Source organism: Aphelocoma coerulescens, chromosome 7, assembly GCF_041296385.1.
Source record: "Aphelocoma coerulescens isolate FSJ_1873_10779 chromosome 7, UR_Acoe_1.0, whole genome shotgun sequence".
Lineage (NCBI taxonomy): Eukaryota > Metazoa > Chordata > Aves > Passeriformes > Corvidae > Aphelocoma > Aphelocoma coerulescens.
The window spans coordinates 28,329,256-28,355,486 of NC_091021.1; the positions used below are offsets into that span (position 1 = coordinate 28,329,256).

The 26,231-nt window shown below is 44.1% G+C and overlaps 1 protein-coding gene across 1 annotated transcript in view; it reads right to left on the reverse strand.

The window, feature by feature from the left end:
- TFCP2L1 (transcription factor CP2 like 1) overlaps window positions 1-25,339 on the reverse strand; it is a 35,971-nt gene extending 10,632 nt beyond the window's left edge. The window contains exons 1-10 of the mRNA XM_069021031.1: window positions 25,181-25,339; window positions 20,812-20,963; window positions 7,678-7,754; window positions 5,999-6,104; window positions 5,643-5,749; window positions 4,895-5,047; window positions 3,909-4,019; window positions 2,106-2,197; window positions 724-772; window positions 534-627 (exon numbers count right to left, since the gene is read on the reverse strand). Of these exons, the coding sequence (XP_068877132.1) occupies window positions 534-627; window positions 724-772; window positions 2,106-2,197; window positions 3,909-4,019; window positions 4,895-5,047; window positions 5,643-5,749; window positions 5,999-6,104; window positions 7,678-7,754; window positions 20,812-20,963; window positions 25,181-25,242 (1,003 nt within the window). The 5' untranslated portion in view covers window positions 25,243-25,339. The remainder of the gene's footprint in view (window positions 1-533; window positions 628-723; window positions 773-2,105; window positions 2,198-3,908; window positions 4,020-4,894; window positions 5,048-5,642; window positions 5,750-5,998; window positions 6,105-7,677; window positions 7,755-20,811; window positions 20,964-25,180) is intronic.
- Window positions 25,340-26,231: the final 892 nt, after the last annotated feature.

The following is a 26,231-nucleotide window of genomic DNA, read 5'->3' on the forward strand; positions in this document are numbered from 1 at the left end:
CACTGGGTTATTTCATCATATTGCAAGTCAGAGAGTCTCCTCATGGTTTCAACACCTCTAACTGCCCCTTCCACCATCTTACTGGTGTGTACAACTACTTAATGGGAGGGTACAGTGAAGCTGCCAGATGCTTCTTAAAGGTGCACAGGGACAGGATGAGATGCAGCAGACAGAAGATGAAATGCTGATTAGATTAAGAAAAGAGAAAAGAATTTGAGGAGGTTGTTTAGAAAGACTGTGGAATTTCCAGCCTTGGAGATACTCAAAGGCAACTGCACAAGGCCCTGGACTTGCTCCAAGGTTGCACTTAATGAACTTATGAAGTCCCTTCCATCTTCATGTATTCTCTTCCATTTTTACTTACTCTGTATGTCTACAAACTGTTTTGACAGATGGTAACTAATCTAAGAACAAAAGAACAACCACACTGGATCAGACCAGGTGTCCCATCAAAAGTGGCCAGCAGCAGATGCTACATGAGCTGCACTTAGAGAAGAGAAAAAAACCAAAGTAATTGGACTGTTTAAACTCACCCGAAAAACTTGAGAAGAGTCTACAGAATGGAGAGAACCTATTACGATGAAGCCACTGCTGGGCATCTTGAATAGAAGCAGAAGGAAGGAGATGCTACATTGCAAAAAGAATAAGAAGGTCTTGAAATGAACTGTTCACCAGTGTCCTAAAAGAGAAAAGCACCACATTAACATGATCTCAAGTACTTACATCATTGCTGGGAGGCAGGAGCTCCATTTGGTGGGTTGGAGAACTGTTGCTAAAAGAAATTATATAAAGTTGGAAGAGAAAAAAAAATACATTATTTTAAATTTTACATTGCAGTGTCTGTCCTCTTCCCCCTCCTCTACTTGACTCAACTTTCACAAGTTACATCCAACTTGGCTTTTTTTCCTCTATCAGATTTTTATAAAGGTGTCCAAAATCCGGAACAAGAATAAAAAAAACCCTCTCTACCTGAGTCTTTTGCTGGTCAGTTGAGGTCCTCCTCAACAACTGAGAGAAAAACTCAGGTTTACTGACCTCAATCAAACTTTTCCATATGGCTGACTCACTAATGTAACATCAGCTAAGCAAGAAAATTGTAACCTACAGGGTGGCTGAACTCAAAATTTCTATGAGCCAGAAATATCCTAACTAAATCCACCATCTAATAATAATTCTTTACAAAAATTGAATAAAGGACCTTATAATTCAACCCTGGTGTTCTCTTAAACGTAGTCAAGTGCCATAAATTATGCAAAACCACATTTTTACTGAATTCTCCTAAACACAGACAGGTCTGACTCCTAAACATGTCAGGGATTTTACCAAAGGAAGAAAATGCTCAGCAGATCTCTCTACTAACACAGTTTTGTAATTTCAGTGTTTGCCCTTTTTCATAGGTTGAGGGGATACATTGAAAATTAGTGATACAACATGGATTGGTAATTGTGTGGGAAGGCAACAAGATGGTAGAGTCCTAATAAAAGATAAAGGCCTTCACCAAATCCCTAAGGGAAAGTATGTAGCAGGGAGGACTCAGAAGTACTGAGGGACACTGCTGTACCTTTCTGACACCAGTTATCTTGAGCATTTCAGGATCACTAGAGCTGTCTCTTTATGATGGCTATTTAATGAATTAAACATGCCTTCATTAGTCCTTTGTTCTTAAAGGGCTTCTCAAAACCCAGGCTGTTTTGACCCAAACAGGATTTCTTTACATCTCATTCACCTGGGAATTCAGTACCCCAAACTACCCTCAAAACAGAAAGTAAGGAAGAAATATCAACTCTGAAGAGGTGCTGAAAGCCTCTAACACACTTGTGAGAAGATACTGGGGATTGCAGGTACAGGGTATGGTGTGTTCTCACCAGGAATTGCTCTGGAGGCCCCCTGATGCTCACCTTCCAGCCACCACATAAACAGTGCACATACCAACAGTACTCTGAATTACAGGGAATTCCTGGATGGAAGGTCTTAAAGACCTTGGGAAATACCTTCCCCTTTCTAGAAAGGATGGTGGTCCTTAACTTCTTCCAGGGTATGAAATGCACAGACACACAAAGGCTACCATACCAACAGGAAAGATAAAGCATGTATTTGTTACATACCCATCTCCGAGGTTGAAGCTGTTGGGAGAACTGTTGTAGCTTGGAGATGGAGCATTGTTCATTTGATAAGGCACATCTGGCCAGGGAGAGCACTGTTGGAAGAAAGACAGCAGGGAAACTTTCATAAGGATGGAAATAAAGGCTTCGATTCTCCTCTAATACCACATTCATGCTGTTGCCACGCCACTAGCTTCAGCTCATCACTCCTGCTGGGAGGAGGAGATGGGCCATGGATTTTCTACACTGCTCTCCAAGCGGGCTGTCAGGGGGCCAGATTGATTCCAGTTGTGCATTCCACATTTCTTTCTCCCATTTCACAAAGCCTGTCCCCAAATAACACTGGGCCAAAGTGTGCACAGCTGTAAGTCAGAGCAACGCCAGTAAGTCAACTCAGACTGAAGGCAACATTGATACAGAAATACCCCTGGTCTCAATTATAAATCCCTAATTAAATCCAGGCAAGAGTGACAAAAATGCTCCAGTGGCATTGCTTCAGGTTTATACCCGCAAAGGAGCAGAATGTGAACCAGCCTGCTGAAATCTCTGGCCATTAGTCAAACAGCTCAAGTCATAAATGGGTATTAAATGGAGAAAATTTAAGACAGACAGACAAAGATACTAAAAGCCTTCACAGATATAGGTCAGACTCCACATTCCATGACAGTAGCGTAAAACCAGAGTAACCCAGCTAGAATTGGTGACTCTGTTCTGAATTTAAGCCACAGTAATCAGCAGGAGAAATCTAGCCCTGTTGAATCCCCCACCACCAAGAGCTCAAGAAAATGCTCTGTAGGGGCCTTGCTTGCAACGATAAAAAGACAGCAAGTGTAGCTTTGGAGCTTTATCATCTCCACAAACACTAGCAAATATTTTATCATCTCCACAAGCACTGGCAAATATTTAACTCTTTGGCAACCCACATTTCCCCATGCAATATGTCAAAGTGCATCAGAGCTCATGGGGAGAGTCTGGCATCTGCCAACTCAGTAGAATCAGGTCTGTCAATCAGAAAACATGCTGGTTGCTCCTGGCAACATGAGGAAAATTGAGTGGGAGAGACTGGATCTCACAAACAGGAAGTTGATTTAAATAAAGAATAATTAACATCATTTTTGGAAGTCCAGCAAGCTGGTCCAAAAAAAAGAAAGAACTAAATCAAACAACAGGACATTCCCATAGGGAGACTGAACAACACTTCTAAATCCCTTTCTTGAGTCCTGTTTATGGTGAGTTTATACAAATATCTTAGTAATGACGGGGGGGGGGGGGCAGAAGCACATACAACTCTACACCAGATGCATCAGAATATAAGACACAAGATATTCCCAGAGAATAACCCAGAATCTTCTCAGATTTTGCATGTAACAGCAGCTTCATAGGCACAATAACAGAAAAACAAATTATTAATTTAATCAGACAGTCTATTCATCTGCTCAATACCCCATCTCCAACATGAGCTTTTGCCAAGTAGTTCTGAAAAAAATACAGACAACTGTATTTTCATACAACTGGCATCTGAGGGCAATGACAAGTGCCCAGGAGCACAGTGAAAATGGAGAAAGTTGTTGGGTTTTTTTCCTAAAGCAAGGCTGCTAAGGGTTGTTTTATACCCCAAAACACAAGAAACTTTGGCATCTTTCATAAATTTCAACAGTGAGAGTCATTTTACAATTTCACTCCACTCTGTTTCACTCAGATCTGAGCATACATGTCTCCACAAGACAATCTCCATGGCTCAAACGCTGTTTTCTTTTAAATTTATCTCCCAACATGATGTAGTATGATGCGTCTAAAACACTTTACCTCTGTCAGAATAGTTGTCTCATAGGAAGGCTGATACTTCTCCTTCTCTTGGGTGGTCTTCTTTTCCATTTTTTCCCTGTCAGTCTTCTGTTTTCTGTCTGCTCCTTTAGGCTATAAGTACAAGCACAGGCTCTGCCTTATGCCAAGTATTACAAATTTGGAGACAGAGGCCAACAGATTTATCTAATCTGTTCACAAAAGTCTCCTCAAGATTTACAGCAATTCTACATATGAAACAAGATCAGATCTGCATTTTCTCAACAAAAGAATTAATCAAGCATCTCTACTGTTTCTGTACATCCACCACTAACACCTACTGCAATTCTAAAATAGGCTGACCACAGTCCCGAGATGTGATTCCAACTATTTCAGACTGTAAGTTATGCACTTCAGCTGGCATTTGCACCATCTTTCCAGAAACAGGAAAGACACTGCTCCAGGAACAAAGCTGGAGCAGCAGATCCTTTGAGAAAACAGGCCTATGGAGAGTTTGTTGTTAAGTAGCTATAGGTCTGCTATGCCCAGATTAGGAGCTTTGAGATGCTTTCTGTCTGACTCTTTTTCTCCTCCAGGTATCATAGTGGCAAACTCTGCTGCAACAACAACAACAAAGAGGTATTTAAGATCTCCACGATAAAGTTTCATTGTTTGTGGAGGATTCAATCAAAGAAACTGAAGATGCCCTAATGTCTTGATTGCCTAGGAGCATCAAAACGCAGTGGATACTCTATATATCTCAGTATTTTTGTAGTGTTTGAGGCACAATGGACTGGCACAAGTCTTGGTGCAGTATTTCAACTAGAATTGCTGTGTAGGTCAGTGTTTATGCCACCTTCGGCACTGAAGTCCTGTTTAAGATCTTAAGCAGTCCCAGTCAAAAGCCTGTTCTTTTACTCCAGTATTTGCATCACTCCTACACAATCTGAAATCTCTGCATGTTTCTGTGCCTTAACCTAGTTGATGACAGAGCCAAAACTACCTCATACCTTGAACACTTTGATCTGGCAGCTTGCAGAATGCAGGTGTTCTGTGTATTCACCATTTTCATTCTGCTTAAAGGTGTCGATTTGCACCCGGAAGGGCACCCCTTTTTCTCCTCCATGTTTCCGTGGAGTAAACTCTGTGCTGATGCAATGTACCTGGCAAGAGAGAAGCTGTGCTCATCTCTGGAGACAGTTGGAACCTGTGCAAATCTGAATTTCAGATACTGACTGAACATGAGGTTTTGCCTTCTCACAAAAAACTAAGAGGCAGAAGAGTTCACATGTTTTCATTTCTGTTCCTTTGGACAAAATAATCAGGAGAACAACCAGTTCAGAAAGAAACAGGGCATGAGGAAAAGCATCCTGTGAGTTAAGTAAATCCCTCACTCAGATTAAAGACAGCTGATGCTCAGAATGCGAAACAGTCACGAAAGAGGAAAGCAAGCAAAACTAACAGGTTATGAACAGTTTCCTCAAGACAAAACCTATGCTTAGAAAGCAATACCAGTGTCTGAGTATTTTTTTTTAAAGAAGATCCTGGCAGTAGCAGGAAGCACTCCAGCATTAACAAGTAGCTAGCAAACTGATTTAGTGAGTATCCTACAAATTAATTGCACATGATTGTCACATGAGTTAGTAATTATCATTATCATCCTTCTCTCTTCTTCATGTACTGGCTATTTTGACTCCCCAGGTCTTTAAAAGATATCTAACCACTATATTTACCACAGAAATATGACTTATCTCTTACCTGAATGAATGCTGAAGCCCTCTTTGATGGATCCCAGAGAAATTCAACAGTGTTCAACTGGGTTGGGCTAGCCCTGGGATCCAAGATACCAACTGACAGCGGGATATCTGTAGAAGAAAACCCCTAAAATTTTAAAAATATTAAATTGAAGAAGAGAAAGCATTTCCATACAATCACAAGATTCACGTGAAAGCAAAGCCACCAAAGACATCTCTACTTGGGACCTATAGTGCTAGATCTCCTTCCCTCCCAAAGATACATACAGGATTCATAAAAAACCTAAACACAAATGCAAACACTCCATACACCACTCATCTTCTCAACACTGCAGAGGTGCCACAATGAAATAGCCTCACCTATATCAAGGATGCGGTCCCCAGGGCGACTCCACCTCCAGCCCTCAAGCTGCTGATGCTCTGTGTACTGCAGGCGGCGGTCGTGGAAAACTACACGAATTATGCTCTGTTAAAAAAAGACAGCAATATGAACAGTGTGATCCAGAATCCTCTCTCAAGATGACTTTGGTTTTCCAGAGTAGAAGCAAAAGCTGATCTGTTATGTTTCTCACCCCCATTCATGAGGACAGTAGAAGGGTCCACCTAAGAGACCCATCACCATGTGTATCAAATTCCTACGGGACCCCTGAGAGAGAAAAACACACTTCCCCCTTCACAGGGCACATCTTGAAGGAGAAGCACAGCCCTGGACAGCTTTCTGGGATTCACTCTGGAAGCACTATAGCAATGTCCACCTAATCTTAGGTGTCATGGCATGGAAACATCACCATATATACTGCCTCAACACCCAAAAGGGCTCGTATGGGGGTAATATTTAATGTATCTGTACCATGTCCCAACCCCAGTATATCCCATTCTGATTTGCAAATGTGGAAGCCAGCTCACCTGTCCCTGCACCAGTGGAGCTGACATGTCCAGACACCTTGTCAGCGGGAATTAAACTTGATTCCAGCCGTTAAGAGCCAGTCACTGGATTTGCCCCAGAGCAGTTAAACAAGGGTAGAGTAGGAAAGCATCCATAACAGCAGGCTGGTCTGCAATGGTGCAGCCATGCCAAAAACTGGAGAAAAAAGGCTGGAATAAGGGCAATCCCCAGGGCAGACAAGTCCTAAGTACTCCTAACTAATAGAGCCTTTTGTATATTCAGAGTGCTACACTTACATGAGTTAATGACCCCTAACATCCCAGTTTCTCAAGCCCACTCTCCTGCTGGGGACTTCTGTATCAAATGAGTGAGCAATTTTTGCCAGTGAACCTGAGAAATGCCCAAATCAAACCCTAGCTTCAAGATGCAAACAAGCCACAGTGGGAACACCTGCAAAATTGGAATCCAAATCCACATACTACCTGAAATGGGCCAGAAGACAAATAGGGAATGGCCTAGACTTGGACAACATTGGAAATCCAAATTGGAATCCAAATTTTGCAACTAGTTCCCACTTGTCAAAGGATATCCTGAGGCAGAACAGCCAAGAATTGAAGGTTGGATCCAGAACCAGGGTCCAGACCAAAGTTTTTGAATTTGAACTGTTTTGGCAGTGGAGGAAACAACAGGAAGAAGTTCCCCAAACCAAATGATCAAGTTCTGTATGTTCATGATTAAGCCATTACCAAAGTAAACTGGAGCTATGCAGAATCTGCCTGGCAGAACAGTGTAAACACCTGGGCCCTCCATTTGTCACGTAACAACCCAGGCATGTTGCTGGGATTCAGTAGGGAGACAAGTCTGCCTCTCCACAGCTTTGACCATGTTCACCACTGAACTTTGGGATTCCCCTGAATCCAGTATTCATAGTGAAACTCTGGGGTCATGATCACAAACAGAATAAAGGTTCCCCTGAAGCCCTGCAAAGCCAAGCTGCATAGTCCCGTGAAACTGGCACTCAACTCCATCACCCCTGCTCCCATTAAAAACAATGGCAAAGTGTTTTCCATTGCCTCAGTGGGAGCAAGGTCAGGCCCTTCATTAAAGGCTGTATGTAGTAGCAGGAAGAAAAGAAATCTATATTTCTCCTTACCTTTACATATTTTGTGTTTAAATCTTGAAACTCTCCCAATTTCCTATTCTCAAGTAGACGGATTTCATAAGACTGACCTAGAGTTTAAGGAAACATTTCCAAGGTGTTTAATATGTTGTAGCAATGAGAGAGTCATGCTGGCATTTATGTGGCTGATAAAGCATACGTTTGATCAGGGAAAGCTTATTTTTGCTAACATAATGCATTTGCCCCAGTAATCGATAGGCACTAAAGCACAGCAGAAATCTGAGGGGAAGGTTTGCCTTTCGGCACCTAAAAGCTCTCCATTAGGGCATCAATTATAGTTGTGTCCCGGGGCTGCTATGGTTTTCTGGTCACCCTCCAGAAAGTCACCCGGGTGTTTAAAGCAGCTGTCCCCCCATGTCACACAGCTGTAACAGCACTGCTTTTGTCTGTCACTTCTGCTAAAGCAATCCTGCCAAAGCAATGGTTGTGTGAAGAGGTGCTGGCACAACAGGTCCAGGAACGATCCTGCAGAGGATGGCAACTGGGGAAAATCTTGCCTTCTTCACAGAGCAGTCAGGCCTGTAAGGTGTTTTGGTGAACCACAAAAGCAAAATTTGTTCCATAAGGCCTGGAAAGTCACTGCCAAGGGCATAAATATTCCTCCGGACACGTGTGGAGGGAGCAATGGGCATTACAGCATGTGCAAGAGACCAGTTCCGGGAAGGGAATTCACACTCCACCACCCCACCACCACCCTCACATAAGGAATTTAGTCAATTCAACAGAATTCAGCTAACTGGTTTATAAAATAACATCTCTCTGAGGCAGAAAGGAGACTGATGTCTCAATATCTTATGCACAGAAATTACTAAGACAGTACAAAAGCTCATTGTACAACACCAAGTCTTTACAATAAACCTGCAGCCAGTACCAAGGCAGGATAGATCATTAGGATTAATGGATCATATGTGAACCTTATAGTTAGCTTTTCTTGTTCATCTTGCTATCCCCCCTCTTTCTGAAAAATGCACAGGGTATGACAAGGCAGGCACCCAAGAGGAGAGCAACTTGGATTTTCTGGCTCAACCAGCATCTCTGCCGAATTGGCCCTACAGAAAATTCAAAGCAGATCTATCTCCCTCTTAGCAGCTCCTACCAGCAGAGACAAAAATGCTAAATTTTTGGATCTGGATTTAGAAATGGAAGACTTATGACAGCAGATGTGTCAGAAAGGCAGAGCACCTTTTGAGAATCCCACCCATGTTAGTACAGACCATACCCACAGAGCACAGAGATATCTGTGCTTATTCAGCTGGCTGGCAGATAAGAAAAAAAAAAAAGGAAGGACAAGAGAGGCCATACTGAAGCTCCAAATGTTTGCACAACAGTCCTACTGATGTTAGTAGGAGTTCTGCAAACAGGAAATGACCCTTGAATCCAGCAAGTGACTTAGGGCATGGGGAGAGCAGAGAATAAATCATATGTAGTACCAAAATAAGCATGGAAACATGCACAGATCTTTACCCATCTCTTGGCACGTAAGTAAAACAAAATTACAACAGTGACCTGCCTTTGAAGACTGCTGGACAACAAAACTGGATTTTGTAAACCACAGTCCTGAAATTGAGGTCTTCCACACTTTAACTCACAAGACTTTCTAATGTTCCCACTGATACATGTTACTATTGTTCACCTGACTACTTTTAGAGATATGTACATAATTGATACTGCTACATTAGCATAAAAATGATCAGGGTCAGGTTAACAAATTGAGTTTTCTCTCAGAATGATAGAAAAGACCCTTAAGACCATCAAATCCAACCATTAACCATGTCCACCGTTAAAACATGTCCCTAAGTGCCACATCTGCTGTACTACATACTTGTACGTGCTGTACATGTTTATCTACGTCGTACAAAGTACTTGGCTGCTCAGTGATTCAGTCTGAAGATACAGTTCATAATCTTGAACCCATTTACACAGCCAAGCATTTCTTGAACTTACAGCTCATTCCCATGCAAATATGAGGCTAATTAATAATTACATAAAATTAATTTAGGTTTTGAGAGCAAAAAACAGTGAAACACATCTGTAACTACTCAGATGGAGGTAACAGGGACAGCGAAATGTAGTGGTATAAGCTGTGCTATGCAGGAAGGCAATGGTCAAACTAGAAGCACTGTCAGCCACTCAGCAAATATCTCAGGAATGAGCAGATTTTTGGGACACCTTTGTACACTGATACACTCTTGCTCTTTGGTCAGCCTGATCTGCTTATCTGCAGTTACAATGAGACAAAAGAAAATAATGGGCATAAAAACATCACCCACGTTCCTTTCAAACTAGCATCAAGCACTCGAAAACTCTGCAGCGTGCCATCTGCGACCCCCTGCATGGGATAGGGACAGAACTGCAGCCTGGCAGGTAGTGGGCACCTCACATCTCCTTCTGACAGGAGTGATTCACCTTGGAGGGAGTCAGAAACAGATCCTGCAGACCAGTGAAAAAGAAACTGCAGTGTAGACAGAGTTAATATTAAACAGAAAGCCAAAGAGGAAATAAAATGCTTTGATGAAAGATATATGGGTCATCTGATGAAAGCCCTGGAACGCAATTTATGCCATGAAAAACCTCAATCAAAATGGTATTTTATGCTAACTGCTTTCCCCTTGAACTCTGAATGTTTAACTTGAGTTGCTACACGATTATCCAACAAGACTGCTCCCAGCCAAGCTTCAGAAAACATGAGGCTTTTTCCCCTCTCTGTGAAACTCTTGTCAGTGAGAATTTGGTCCCAATTCCTCAAAGTTCCCTTATATATCCATCTTCTGGTATTGATTTTTAGTTTATTCTCCTTAAAGCTTTCCAGCAAATTCATTGCTTTGTAGCTTATGGTACCCAGAATTTATTAGCATGGACAGCATTCAGATACTTGTACTTTTATAGCACCAAACTGCTTGGATTATACTTTGTCCTTGAAAAATAACTTCCAAACCTTGTTCACCCTGTATTTTCCACCATCGCTACCAGCGAAACTCCTGAAATGGTGAATTACAATCTCCACCCTGCAATTATTACTGCAGGGAAAAAAGGCCCTAAAGAATGACCACTTGGGTGTTGGAAAACGAAATCCATCTGTAAAATAGCACAAATAATAGCAACCTAACCTGAAGAAAGCTGAACTCCCCCTGGCGTTAAAGAGGGCAAAGTAGTCACACAAAGGCTCTGATCCACAGATCATTTATGAATCCTGCATCACTGACTCACCAGCACTAGCAGGCACACGCTGACAATTTTCTGCTAAAATTAAATCAGTAACAGATCATTCTTAGTCAGGTAAAAACCAAAACCGTAAAGAAACATGTCCATGAGACTAAAACAATCTACATTTCCAGTTCTCAAGACAGACTACAACTAGCTACGCCCAAAACATAGAGCTGAAATACGCCCCCATAATGAGTTTTTCCATTTGTCTCTGATGGAAATACAGATTAATACAGGTCAGACTGCAACTTTTCAAGTCAATACTTGGTGGTAAAGCTGGAGACAGGGGCAGAGGGTACCAATGCTTAGACTCTGCAGTTATTCGATTGAATAGCCCAGGTCCAAGACCAGGGCAAGTATCTTGTCCTCAGCTCACAATGGAAGAATGGGGCTCAGACAGAAAGAAGAGCCTGAAAAAACAATTGTGGCAGTGGAGAGCAGCAGTGCTGTTTTAGATCAGTCCCCTTCAGCAGGATAATGGGGCTAAAGGCCAGCAACTTGCTGAAACCCTTTTCCTACCATGCTCTCAACACTGGCCACAGCTGCACCATCACAGTCAACACAGGACTGAGATCACCTCAAAGTCGATGACCAGCCTGGTGTCTGGTCAGGTGTGGTACTGGACACACGCACAGAGGCACCTAAAGCACCTCTGTCATTACCTGAAATAAAGGGGACGTTTTGCAAGCCATCCCCAGCACAGCTTAGGCTGCAGCAGCCTCCTGCATGTCTGTGTCACCACAACCATTCTTCCCTACCTCAGGCAGAGAGCAGGACAGTAATAAATATTCAGAAAACCACAGCAAATTCTTGAGATGCAGTTTGTCTCCCAACTTCATTGAAAGCTTCAGGGGCACCAATAAAAACCCGGGCGAGTGATGATACACTGTAATTTCTATTTTAAACAGACATTCTCTGGGCAACAGCAAATTTATGTAATCTCCTCCTAGGCTACAGTTTGAGCAACTTGCTTTACAAACAAAGTAGTACCCAGTAAAGTAGCAACCACCCAGGTCTGGAGAGTTCCTGGTTTGCAATTCATGAAGCAATTCCACCTATCTGAGGGAGGATTTATAGGCTGCTTACTTTTTTTAACTTCATTGTCTTTGGTAATTAACACACATTAAATGTGGGCATGACCACTTAAGGTGGAGACAGAAGAACTGAAAGTCAACAACTTACTACAGAGGAAGAATAATTTAGTTCAACACAGGAAGGATTTTACCTGCTCAAAAGGTACATGTTTACTGATTTCCATGAAATTTAGACAGCCATCAGAAATTTTAGGTAATTTCTGATTACAAAACATTATCACCATTTCAAGCTCAAAGTTACATTTTGCTCAAATATTATTTACTACACAACCACAATATCCTGCTTGCTTTTCTTTGTTTTCGTGTAACATTTCAAGGGCCACTTGCACTGTGCATTTTGTGGTTTCCTGCACAATACACCGATACGATACACTAATTTCCAATTAGGATGCTGATGTTCCAGGCTGATATGACTCAGGCCTTACTTAATCTAACAAAGTAGCCTTTCTAGAAATTAATTAAACTCTAACCTTTGAATAAGCAATATCCCCAACAAAAGTCTGTAGAAAAGGGAAAAAAAACCAAACCAACAGATAGTTCTCTTTCTCAGAATGGATCCACACAGCACTAGACAGAACCAGCCTGGAAACTGTTTGATTATTAAGCCAAGTTGGCCAATAAAAATACCATTTAGCAACTTTATATGGACATCCTAAAGAGTGCACAGATAAAGGCAAAGGAATGCTGACAGTCAAATGCACCATGCAGAAGGAGGGGGAAGGAAAAAAAAGCAGCAAGCATTTATCATACCAAACCAAAGCACATCCAGCAGGCAGGAGGATCACCTTTGAAACAGCCAAGCACAACTATTCAGGGCATCAGGCACACACAAGATTTTTCTGACAAGAAAGATTAATGAACCTTCAGGGTAAACAGACAAGAGTAGCAGAGCTGGCATGTGAACTTGCATGCTTGATGACACACACCTTTTTAGCCAGTCACAAGCGAAAATAAAAATTAACATAAGACTTGCTCAAGCGTCCCATGCACGGACACTCTGCAGGACAAGAAGCAAAAGCAGAACCCTAAATCCCTGAACCACAAATGACAGTGGATATTCTGCAGTTGCTTGCTGCAGCCTCATTTGACAAGATGCTGTAGATGTTTATCCAGTGGATATTATGAATTCACCAGCTACACAATAGGCCACCCTGGAAGTTCCCACTATGCTAGGAACATGGAAATCCTGCAAAGGAGGAAAAGCTGTGGGCCAGGAAATGCAAAAGGAACATAAGAGTCATTCTAACACTGCAGGCTCACCTAGCCCCACATCCCACCTTCAGCACAGCACCCAGAGATGGAGCAGGGTTAATACAGCCAGCCCTTTCTTCCGTGCAGTATCTTCCTGGTTTCTGGTGTTCAGTGTCCAGATTGCATCTATACTGAGCTGCCCAGTCATGACCAATGCTCATTAACGCTTTTGTGTGGTCTCCTTCCAAATTTGCTTGTACTGTGGCAATCAGAACCACAATTTACACATGCCTTGCTTTAGCGTTGACAGTCTGGCCCTTTGCCTGCCTCCTGCCTCTCCCCTTGCACAAAGCCCCCTTAGCTCCACTTGCTTTGGTACCCAGGAGTTCAACACCAAGGGTTCCTGCTCTGCTTGCCCCTACCAACAGGGCAGCAACACTACAGGAACACAGCACACCAATTCAACTACTAATTCTACAACCATACCACAGAGCTTCACTGTCATCATGTCGTTTTCATGTTTTTCCTCCTTTTACAATGTGCCCCCAGCTCAAGAGGGTTTCTTTGCCCCCCCTTTTTCTCCTTCCCTACCTCTTTCTTGTGGGAAAGCCAAAGAGCTGCCTCAGAGCCAAGCTGGCTGCAGGAAAATTTCACTGCTCATTTACTATATGAACATTTGTCTGAGTCCTACTCTCCACAGACTTCTGAAGATGGTCTGTTCTACAGTGGTGACACTTTGTTGCTAACAGGCACTAACAGAAATACCCCTCATTTACAATGGTTTCCACTCAAAAGAGAGGGAGGTGCATTTAAATCCCCAAAGCCTACAGTCTCACTTTGAATCAAGGACACAAAACAAGCCAGCAGACACAAACACTTCTGGTTGCCAACTTCACTGGGTGCACCTGGGTTTCTTTTGCATAGTCTTCATCCACTTGATCTCACCTAATCTAAACCATGTTATAAACTTTGATTTTTAATACAAATTAATCAGTGAAGAAATTATGGACCTCCAATGGAAAGCTGAAAAAAGACATACCCTGTGAAAATAATTTCTTCCTGTATTTCCACTTCTCTAGCATGTACTCGAAACACTCAGGATTATCTTAGTCACATCTGTTCAGCTCAGAAAATCTCAGCCCTCTCTGTGTAAGTAAAAAATACAGGCTTCTTCTGGTTTCAACCTGTTTTAAGTCAATTTGGACAACAGGTTTTATAGCTCTGTAAGAGTAGCTTTGTGTGTAATATTTACTTGAGTTTCAGATAACTAAAAAGAAGGGTCCTGGGTGAGGGTGCTGACGAGGGATGCAGAAGAGCTGAGTATGACTCCTGACCCCACATAGCAGCTCCCTCAGATGCCCTCAGGTTAAATCCCTTCCTTCATATTTCTGCAATAGGAAACTGGAAGAAGCAAGTCCCACTCCCACCTGTGGCTTCTCAACCAGTGCCTAAACAGGGCAGGGAAGGAGATGGGATCAAAGCTGACTGTACCTTCCACACTAGTTACAAACATGGCACCAAGCTGGGACAGGAGGAATCTCACACTCAGTGCTTCCTGTCTAGTATCAGGGACATATAATAAATCCTTGGTAGGAAGCAAATGGGAGAAAAAAAATTGCTCTTTTCCATACCTCTTTAGGAAAAAAAAAGTATATTCTCTTAAAAATGTGTCTTACTCCTACAAAAACAGCTAATCATGTCAAACTTACAGTATTTCTCAAGCTTCTGACTGCTACCTAAAATGTGATCTTTTAGGACACTACAGATTAGAGGAAGCTAATTGGAAAATTTCTACACATTGACAGTAACATTCACACAAACATCAAATCCTGTAAAATCACAGGCAAAAAATTCTCTGTCATAATTAAAGGAATCTCAGATAGATATGGATAATGGGGTAAAGTAAAAAAATTATGTGGACTAGAAGGAAAAAAACCTTCCCAGTATTTTCATACTTCTTACTACACTCTGAGGAACTTCTGAGCATTCCCTTTTTTCACAGATATTGGAAGATTTACGGGAGAACAAAATGCATCCTAGGGGCTTCCAGTAGGAGTTGTGCACAGGCTACAATCCAGCAAGTTCACAGTCCCACTTGAATTTCATCCAGATGTTAGCAACAGAAGAAAGGATTACAAAAAGAATAGAAAACAGCCTCTTGGTTAAAAGACAACTGAGATTCTAGCTTCCTAGGGACAACAGAAGTCAGATGCTCTACTTACGCAGAGGTGCCCTGTCATCTGAAGCAAGATTCATAGTCAGCTTTGGGATGGTGTGGTTTGGAGAGAGGGTTGTTTATCCTGGGCTGCCAAGTGAAGACAGAGCTGCCAAACATATGGGGAAATTGCTTCTAGCACAATTAATGGCTTCAGCTGAGACACCAGAACCTACTCAGAGCTGTCTTCAAAGTCAGGCAGGAGACAAATTCCTTCTCCAAAGATGAAGTGCACCACAAGAACCAAAAACACCAAAAGCCACTTTCAGAAATGGGAAAGACAAATTAGCTTTGTTAGCCATTTCATTTTTTAAGCCATTCAAACCCAAGACCAGACTGGAAAGGGGTCAAGGAGCAGTATGGCACCCCACAACGATTAGGGAACAAGGATGCATGGGTGGGTAGGCAGGCACCAGGGAGCACCTGGTACTCAAAGTCTCAATGACACAAAGGCACTGCTGTGTCTGTGATCTCAGGCAAGGGTGGAGCATTTGTCGACATGTCCACCAGCAGCAGAGCTTCTACACATGCCCAGGGCCTGGTCAGTGATGGAAGTTACTGTCAGGAAAAGAGGCAGTTCATAGCACAGGACAAAGCAAAAATATCCTCATAAACAGAGCTATAATTAAACCAGAAGCACACCCAGCCAGAGCTGGTCACTCATCCTTCTCTACACTTCATTTAGGCAAATAAAGAATTGTTCCAGGAAAAGTACAAACATCCAGGCAGTTGTGACCCCATAAAAACCCAATTACGTAGGAGTTAACGTCAATATAAAACAGCTTTTTTCATTTACTGTAAATCTCAGTGTTTAAAACTGGGTTCTCTGGCTGTAGAAGATTAGACAACCAAATTTGAACTTTAGACTTTTTAAGGGAGGCAAAGGTTCTCTTTTGCCTTCTGCTGTAAGCAATTCCATCTCCTACCCAAACAATTAGCAATCCACTCCAAAGAGTCCTCTTCAGCTGTTCCTTGCCCAGTGCTTCCTGCACCTTTCTTTGGAGAAGCAACCAGAGCACATCTGCAGTTGAGCTGAGGCAGGACGACATGCAACAGATTTTAAATGCAGCACCATTTAAAATGTACCAGTTTATGCATATGTATCTTGAGCCTGGATATGTGCCTTGGCACCCTGGGGTTGAAAGTCGGGGCTTTTGTTTAGGTGTGACCCAGACTCAAACCAAATCCATCTATAGGTTTATGAGCTAATGCACCTCTACAGCAACACTCTCAGTATCACAAATTCTCTCAGATGTTAGGGGTTCTCCCTCATGGTTTGGGTTTTTGGCTTGTTTGTTTTCTGAACCATCTAGGACTGGCACTAAGGCTGACTCCTGGAAGACACCATGAAGCAGAGGTGTCCAGCCTTCCAAACCCCAGCCAGCTGTACACTAAAATGTCTGCATGGCCAAGAACCACAAGTCACACGCTGCAGATTGGGAGAGCTGAACAGAGCCCAGGAAAACTTTACAGGCAGATGACGGCAAGTTACTCTGAAGTACCACTGGGGGACTGGGCTGGATTTCTCACACAGCCTGCTCTCAGTGACCCTCTGCCACCAAACTTAACCTCCCTCTAGGTGAAGTAATTAACATCTGAGGTTCTGAGCCAGCCCAATGCTGGTCATGAAACAAAATCATGACTTGAACAGCTCACAGTCCACATGTGGTTCTGGCACTACAAGCTAATTCCCTTGGGCAATGACTTTCAGGTTTTTGTGATTTTTGGCATTTTGTTTTTTAACAGAATGACTTTATTTCCTCACATTTATTAGCATTCAGATCTACTGTACACGGTGCTTGTTTCCTCCACATTCCTCCTGGTGCAATTTCTGGAACCACCTTTCATTGCTTCCATTTCTGTCTGTGTTTGAAACTGGTTTCAACCAGCCATGGTCAAACCACACCCCATATGACTGCAGACCACGGAATATGCACTGCATCAAGCCATCTTGCTGAAGCAGTGGTTTGTAATATGGTTGCTGGTTGATTGTTTGTCTGAAAATCCCTATCCACAAGAGACACTGAAATAGTGCTAAAAGGCAGGCTAGTTCCAGAAACGTTAGGATGTTTCTGCTGCAGACTTCTGGACAGTGTAGTTCTGTTGACAGATGTGATCCCTAACCAAAGGAGCAATGCCAGCAGCAGCTTCCTGTGCAAGGACAGCACCTTTACCAGTTTCACTGACTGAAGGTGGAGTGGTATTGAGACACCATACTAATAAGCCTATACTTTGTCCCATCAGATGAGTAATCCTTCTGAGTTCCAGTAAAGAACTCCTAATGAAGGAACTGCCCTAAGGATCAGCAAACTAAGACTGTGTTCAATTTGGCTCCAGTTTCCCAAGGAATGTGGGAAGGCAGGGGGGAAAGAGATCAGGAAAGACAAGTGTAATGACTCAGTCTTTGGAATCCAAGCAACAGATTTGACTCTAGTTACCTCATTTACAGACTGGTTCTAGAGCTGTGGGCAGAGAGCACTCATGGTTTCAAACTGGAGCAGACAAACTTGGGACTCTGCCACTGCTGAATGTCCCCAAGTCAACTTAACACTACAGCTAAGCTCACTCCATTATGCTCCCTCACAAATACTTCCCCTGCTCCTTAGTGAAAACACTGGTCTCTGGTTTCCAGCTCCAGAGTCCTCTCAGCCACCATCCTTGTGGAGACCCCAGGCCAAAGATCTCTTCCTTCAACACCACTGACCATCCCTCTAGGTCTATCTGGCAAGAAGCAAGGCTCAAGAGAAGCTGTTATGCTCCACAAGCCCAGAACCCTCTTCCAGCTGTACACAAACACAGCCACTGGACCAGTCCTCCTTCCTAGCCCATGTGAAATCCTTTCAGATATCACATGAAACTCTCCACTGATCCCTCTTCTACCTCTGCTATGCAACTTGGCTTTCAATTTGCTATCCAGTACTTCCAGCTTTCCATAGCCCACAGCTCTGTCAGCCCTGACCTTTCTTCCATGCAGTTCTGTATATGGACATTCCTGAGCTGGTCCATTCACCACCACTGAACAAGTCATGTGTGGAGAATGTGTGGAGGGCAGGAAGCAGAGCTGCTTCACAGTGACAAAAGGTCAGATACTGAGTGGCAAAGAGCTAAAGTCGAGAAGGAACATTTGAACAGCAAGTTGCAAGAATCACCCAGCAAGCAGAAAACCCAAACCCTTTACTCACAATTTGGGAAATTAATCACACTGGATGTGAATTGCTTTGCTGGTGCTAGGACAGCCAGTGTGTCTTTGTATCTCCCTTACTACAAGCCAGCCATGACTGACACACAGGCAGGGCCAGAGGCACATTCATTAATGAAGTTACCCATTTGCTAAAGTAACCCATCACAACACTCAAGAAGGGAAGTTTTATGTAACAGTGCTTGGCCAATCCATGATAAACACAGAGAGAGGTTAAGGTGCAAGAGGTGTCCCTTTGCTTACAGCCAGCACAAGGTGATAAGGTGTAGGGAATGGTCTTCAACTGCTTCATGAGATGGCTGTGGCATTGCAGCTGGGTCCAGTGCTTTGGAGTCAGCCAGTTCCTCTGCTGTGCCACGAGTATTGGTTTCAGAAACCTCAGCTGCCTCGAGGTCCCCTTCACGCACCTCCTCAAGCCCATAGAACATAACTTTACTAAGGAGATTAATTTCCTGACAGAGCCTTTCAATCCTCATCCCTTTTTAACCCACGGCAGTGTTCTCACCAATAACCCACTAACAGAAACCAGACACCCCAGCTTCCCAGCCCTGCCCCTCTGCACAGCTCCCACCAGCCTCACCCCCACTTTGCTCTTCCAGGCCGGCCCAGCTTCATGCTCTTCAGGGTGTATTCTGCAAAGACACACCCCACCTTGAGGGATGAAAGGGACGATATCCAAGAAATGCCAATGAAGCAGGAAGCAATGTCAAGATGTAGCAGTAGACAACTCCTCGCAATAGTAAGTGGGACAAAGCCTAACACAGCATGACATCTATCTAAAAGGCAGTAATAGTCTTATTTTGCAAAGAAAAACGTGGACTGCTCCAGTCACACAGGTTTTTTTTAAAAACTCATGGTATTGTGTTAAGAGTTGTCTAACTTTTTCCACTGCCAAAGTAAAAAACTTTGCACTGCTTCATGTATGCTAAAATATTTGGCCATCAACAGATTTTCATAAAAAAAAAAATCTTTTATTCCAATACAGGAAAGAACTGTGTTTCATAGGAAGATTCATCTAAATCTCACAACTGATACACCCTATTGCCATCTCCTGGGATCTGCTGTGTTTCGAGGGATAAACTGAGATGACACAGTCACATATCCCAAGCATCTTTTGATCCTGAGAGACACAACAGTGCCATCTTATGTGACAGGAAATACCTGGCTCCTTGGGTAGAGCCTGCAGTACTTCACTGATCTTTCTGTGGGGGTTCTGTGGGTCTACCAGCTACCAACACAGATCCAGCAGCCAGATGCACCTGAGGTCAGAGTCCAAGGGAGGTCAGGGCTCCAACGTCTACCAGCATTAAGGGAAATCTACCCAGGAAGGTACCCAAGTGAGCATCCTACTCAGTGCATAAAGCTCAAAGAGCTGGGGCAGTATCCTGAGGCAGAAGAGGATCTCAGAAAGAGGGCCGGCAGCCTTCAGTTTGTTGTTAGGCCCTTTTTTGCAGTCTGGCAGAAAATGAGCCTAAGTGTGTTTTAGCATAATTTGTACATGGAGAGGTCTGATCCCCTCAAGACCCAGGCAGAGGAGGTGCTGCAAAGTGACAGCCAAACACCAACCACAGATGTGCCTGCATAAATGCTGCCAAAGGGGGAAAAAGAAGAGAACACAGAGAAACACAGTGCTTGTTTATCCAGGAGTATGAACTAGTCTGTGAGGTCAGTGATAGAGGACCTTGCTGCACTGAACCCTAGCAACTTGTCAAGTTAGGCACTGAGCAGAGCCATACCAGCCTGCCCGTGGGAGAGATGTCACTGCCCAGCCCTCAGAGCAGCCCTTGGATACCTGCTAATTCATCCTCTGGCTATGCCCTCCAGCAATGCCAGGGGACTTGCAGCGGTAAGAGCCCTCCCCGGTCCAAGCTGGCCCATCTGCTTCATCAATCTGGCTTTGTGAGGTGAAGGCAGGAGGCTGCACCTTAAGCTGTCTGAGATCAAGCCAGTACTTTGCCACAGGAACCTGTGTAAGCTATAACACTGCTTTAAATCAACAGTTAAATCAGTCGTACTTCATTATCTTAGAATAGTTGATAATCTGGTATCTAAATGTGGAAAATTAAATATTCCTCCACCCCCCTTCCCCACTTCTATCCCTCTTCTCCCATCCCGCTGCCCTCCCCGTAAGGCAAAGTATGGGATAAAATCTCATTAAATGTTCCCAGGAAATACCCTCTCCTTCAGTGTACTGCAAACCCTACCTTGGTTGAGGTAGGTCAGGGTTTCCTCGTGCAGTTTCACGGCGGGTGAGGTGGCTGTGCAGAGGACGTACTGAAAGGGTGGCAGTTTGGCATCGTTCTCAGGAGACAGCTGCGGTTCTTCCTGCTTGAAGATCGGCAGCGCAAGGACATCTCTGCAACATACAGTTCATACACAGTCAGTTGCAAAGAGCTTACAGACTGCCCTAGCTTCAGTCTGCATTTGGTTCCCATGATCTGAGATAATGGGGGTGGTCTCTGGAGAAACACTGGGTTAAAATGGCTAAAAGAGGAAGAATTTGGCCTGTTTAATGTAACCAGGCAACTTCTGCCTCTAAGATATCAGCAGTGCACACAAAAGAACACAGCACTGGTGAAACAGAGTATGTCTGAGAATTACTTTAAGTTTTAAAGAAATAAATCAGATTTACTTTTCAGTTAAGCAGTCTTCTTGATGAGGAAAAAAACCATCAAAAATAGATTCTTCATCCTTGTGGACGTACATTTGATTAAGAACTCTCAGGTTCCCAGATGAAAGCCTTTCAGGAAAAAAAGTGCAAGAAAGGGCACTTTGACAGCTGAATGTCAGATTAATAAAATGTCTTCAAGTAGCAGCCACGGGTGAGAAGCAGACACAGCTCTGGTGTAAAAAGGAGATGTTTAGGTAAATGATGGCATGAACTGCTGGATTAATTTACTCATAATACCTCCCTGCATTCTAATAAACGTCGACCCAAGGAATCACACAGCTCTTAAGTCAGCACTGGACTACCTTTGTAAATGCACACACAGGTGTGTGGCAGCAGCTCCACTAGGACCTGCATACAGCCCCAGTTCCCACTCCTTTACAAAATGCTGATACTGACCTGCCTGCTGATTTAGTCCCAGGCTGATCCCAACCCACACTAATCCCCAAGCAGAACTGGTATTAGCAAGGCTGAGAGCCCAACAAATGATCAGTTGATCAGTACAAAATGAGATGTCAGGAATAAGCATCCTTATCTCAGCCTGTCTGATACTGAAGAACCACATTAGCCTTTCCTATGCCACTAGCATTGCTGATTATTGTGTCCACCTACTTAAAACATTAATACCCTTCCAAATTAGGAGGGTTATGTAGAACACGGTGACAATTCAGAGTAAGTGATTCTTTTTCTCCTCTTATTTCTTCCAGATGTGTGAAGACTCGAGGTTCCCTTTACACAGGCTGCAGTTCTGCTCCTTTTGACAATCCCATATACAAAATGCTTTAAGAAAAGCCATCCAGCATGTACAGGCACGAACCCTGAAAAGGGCATTAAGATTTTTTCCTTGCCTGTTCAGTTAATGATCCACTCATAGCACCCAAAACCTTGAAGGCTACCCACGTCATCAGTGAAACAGTGCAGCAGTTTAGAGTAAACTGCTCAAGTGCCGGGTTCAAACACAGGTACTCCTATTTATGGGGAAACAATGCCAGACAGCAAACTGTGCCATTTCAGATGCAGGCAGGAGAAAAGAAACACCCATCTCTGTTTCCATTCTCTCTTCCAACCCCACGCCCTCCATATTATCACCCACTCGAAGGCATCCAGCCCCATTTGCTTCCTGGCATTACTGACATAATCACAGCTCTTGCCTAACTGCTGCCACAGAGAGGGTTTTTTTCCTTAGTGATGATTTACTACAGTAATGAAGTGACAGAAATGCCTGCAGTAGATTTCTGAAATAGACAGCATTGCTCCACACACATGCAGGATCTGATCCTGCTCCGGAGTCATCTCACTCAGCCCGGATGCCAACATTTGCTCCTAACCCGCTCATCTGCACAATGCTCTCGGAATGCCTGTGACTTTACGGATCAAACAGGTCAAAAACTCCGTCGCCCAAAAACTTTTGCAGTTCGGCAGAAACAGTGCACAAAATCCGGCCTGGATTTAACAATTAGGGGTGAGGAATTTGTACACCTACTCACCTGAAACAGTTGAGGAAATTTGGGCAAGGGGAAGTCAAAATTTAAATACCGTATTTCACATCAGGCTCTTTGCACCCCTACACCTGCCAGCACAGCTGTCTGATCGCTGAAGGCTGTAAGCATGGAGGAATCCATGACCCGGTTTCTGGAAAGCTTCACCATATTAAAGCTCCAACGAAGCCACACAAGTCAATTGCATTTTTATTCCTAGAGCATTTCAACTATTGGCCTGTGGTATTGTTGCTTTGGGTCAAGACCTTCTAAAACATTCGGCCCTATTACAAGTGTTTGGAACTCAGAATGAGGTCAAAAGAATTTTTAAGTATATAAGCCATCACAATATTTATTCAACTCTTCACTCAAGAGTTGCAAATCAAGTTTAGGGGAAAACGGGGTTTTACAACAGTTACTATCCTTTAGGAAAAAAAAAAAAAGCTGAACTCCTGAAAACTCCCCCAAGTTTCAGCCTTATGCTAAAGATTTACAGTTCTGGTCTTAAATAACAGTTAGTTTGCATACCTGGGAAAGAAAAAGCTATTTGAGAGTTCAGTCAGCTGACAGAACAGAGAGTAAAACACGTACTGGGTTTTCATAAAAAATGAATGAAGATTTACAAGAATTCTTCTGTAGTATCATCTTGCTCTAGCTACAAATACCACTGAGGTACAGCAGAACTTACACAGATGTCTCGGATGCACAGAAAGCTCTTGATCTCTGCAAAATATAACTTATACAAACTTCTCTTACAGCAACTTCAAGTATTGTACTATTTCAGTTTCTTGTGCAGTCAGTACAAGGGGCATGGAAAGACTTCAGAAAGCCACTGCTCAGCAGAAAAATGCCCGTTAGAAATGCATGTCTTGACACATTCTCATGGAAAATGAATCAGACAGAATTAGCTATCTCTACATAAAAAAACAAGGGTTTTGTTCAACCAACCTTCCCTGAAACACCTGAGGGCATTGTTGCCATAAAAGTGATGTAGGGATTTTAATCCCAGATCAAACCCACCATGGTCACGGAGGCAGATGCTCACTAAAGCAGAAGTTTGTTCCTAAAACACCAACAGGTCAACTCCATACCAGCAGCCTTCCTGACAGAACAGGTATCCTTTATCCCCCAGCTAGCATCAAGCCAGCAAAAATAAGCTAATGTGTTTTCTGGCCCATTAAACAGAATTTAAATTGCGGAGTCAAGCCTCACCCAGACCTGATGATCTTGTAGCACTCCTGCTACAAATCCATGGAGTTAAGGAAGCAGCTTGAGCACCATAAACACTCTCCAATGGAAAATATGCACAAGAACCAATGCTGATGCTCCTCTGCTTACTACTATTTTCACTGTCCTAAACTAATCAGATTTGCAAGCGCAAAGCAAGAGGGAACAAGACTTTTGCCACATACATGTTGTGAAACTGAGTTATTGACATAGAGGGAGGAGATGAAGAATCTTATATGAAGAAGTGGAAAAGCAGCCAGAAGTCAAGAATCTCCCAGTATTGTATCATTTGATAATGGGAGATTATTATTTAGTCCAAAATAAAATTCCTTTGCAAGTACACTGATAGGCAGCAGGAATACTCAAGATAGCGTGTCTCCTTGAAAGGGAAGAATTATCTGCATTCAAAGTGCTTCCCCAGACAAACTCAATGTTCTCTCAAGAGTGGTTATTTGGGGGTACATTTGAAAGTCAGGGTTCTTGGGCCACAGCCAGGTTCTCCACTGCCACAATTCAGCAAAATCCCACTCCAGCAATCGACACCAGCTGACGGCTGGCTTTTACGTCTTCAGAAAGCAAATAATTCACAAGCACCCAGCAAAAAGGGAACTCCCAAAGTTGCCTGCTTTGACATCGTTTGGAGGGAGGAAATACGGGTTTGTGCTACACATGTCACAGACTATTGTTTAGAAGCCCTTGTACTTAAATTAGGCACATTTAATTAAATGCAACTGTGCGGATGCAGGAAAAAGCTGGTTTAGGCAAGTTCAGAAAGTTAAATTCTGCGCTTTTCACACATCGTCCCAAAAAGAAGAGAAAGAAATCCCATCCCCAGAAAACTGGGTGCCTTCATAATTTGCCAACAGGAGTTTTCCGCAGACTTTTGACAGCACTCCGCCGCTGCCGCACCTCCTCCCTTGGAGCTGCGCTACCCCAGCCCGGAGAAGAGGAAACCCGGCACAAGCAATATAGCAACTCTGCAGAGAGCTGTCTAACGAGGCGCTAAAAAAAATAAAGAAGGAAAAAGAGAAAGGAAAAAAGGAAAGAGGTCTTTTAGACAGAGGGAGCGGCGCTAACCCCGGGCGGCGCGGCGGGGCACCGGCAGTGCCGCCGGGGAACCGAGCGGGCGGGCGGCCGCGGGACGGGGGCACCCGACCGAACACCCACCCCGTGTCAGGGCTGTCGCCGCCCGGGACTCACCGCAGGTAGCTGCCGGTCGAGTGCTGGTTGTAGTGCTCCGGCTGCGTGTGCCAAAACAGCATCTTGGGGGCGGCCGGCGGCGGTCCCTGCGCTGCGGAGCGGCGGCCGCGCTGCCCACCGCAGGGCTGCCGGGCACGGCTACCGCCAGCTGGACTCGCGGCCCCGGCGGCTCCCGGCGCTTTTATGGCTCAGCCCCGGCGGGCGCGGGTTGGCCGGGCCGGGGCGCCGCAGCCGGGCGAGACCTCCCCCAGCCCGCCCCAGCGCCAGCCCCGGCCCCCGGCGGGCACGGGCCGCGCGTCCCCGGGGCGGAGCGCCGGCCCCGAGGGAAGGGCCTGGCCCGGAGCGGGCCGTGAGGGGCCGTGGGCAATGCCGGGGCGGCTCTAGGCGACCCCCGGCTGTGCTGGAGCTGCTGCGTGGCCTCTGAGCTGTCTGTGTTTTAAGCTGAGCCGCTCAATCCGACACCAGTGTGAAAGTCCTGCTCAGGTTCCTCAGGTTCCCTGTTTTCTTTAACTGAACGCCAGCTGATGGCTTTGGCTCAGTGCTGTCTCTTACACTGCCCTGCGCCTCATGTTAATGCGAGCTTTGTGTCAGGAGGTATTTTCCAAGTGAGAGGGCAAGAGGCAAAGTTTGCCAGAGAAGGTGCATGAACGAGAGAACAACATCAGAGTCTAAACTCGCCACTAACCCATTCAAAACCCTCCTGTCTTTTCTGTCTCAACTCCCCCACATAGTACGGAGAAATCTCTTTCTTTTCCATTTCAAATTGCAGATCCTAATCCTCACCCACAAAGCTGCCCATAGCTGTCATTTTCCTAACTCCCTGCTCTCAGGGCACCTTCCTGTCCCACCAATCCTCTGGTCTGATAGTTCGGAGAGGGGGAACAAAGGGTAGAGGGGCTCCCCGTTTGGTCATTTCCTATTGTCTGTGCACCAGCAGAAATGGAAACAGACCCTTAATTACTCTGAGTCATTAAACACCTTTCAATCAGTTTTTCAGGAGAGGGCTTCCTCTCCCTGAAGTTCCTGGTCAAATTTCAGCTGAGAAAGACAC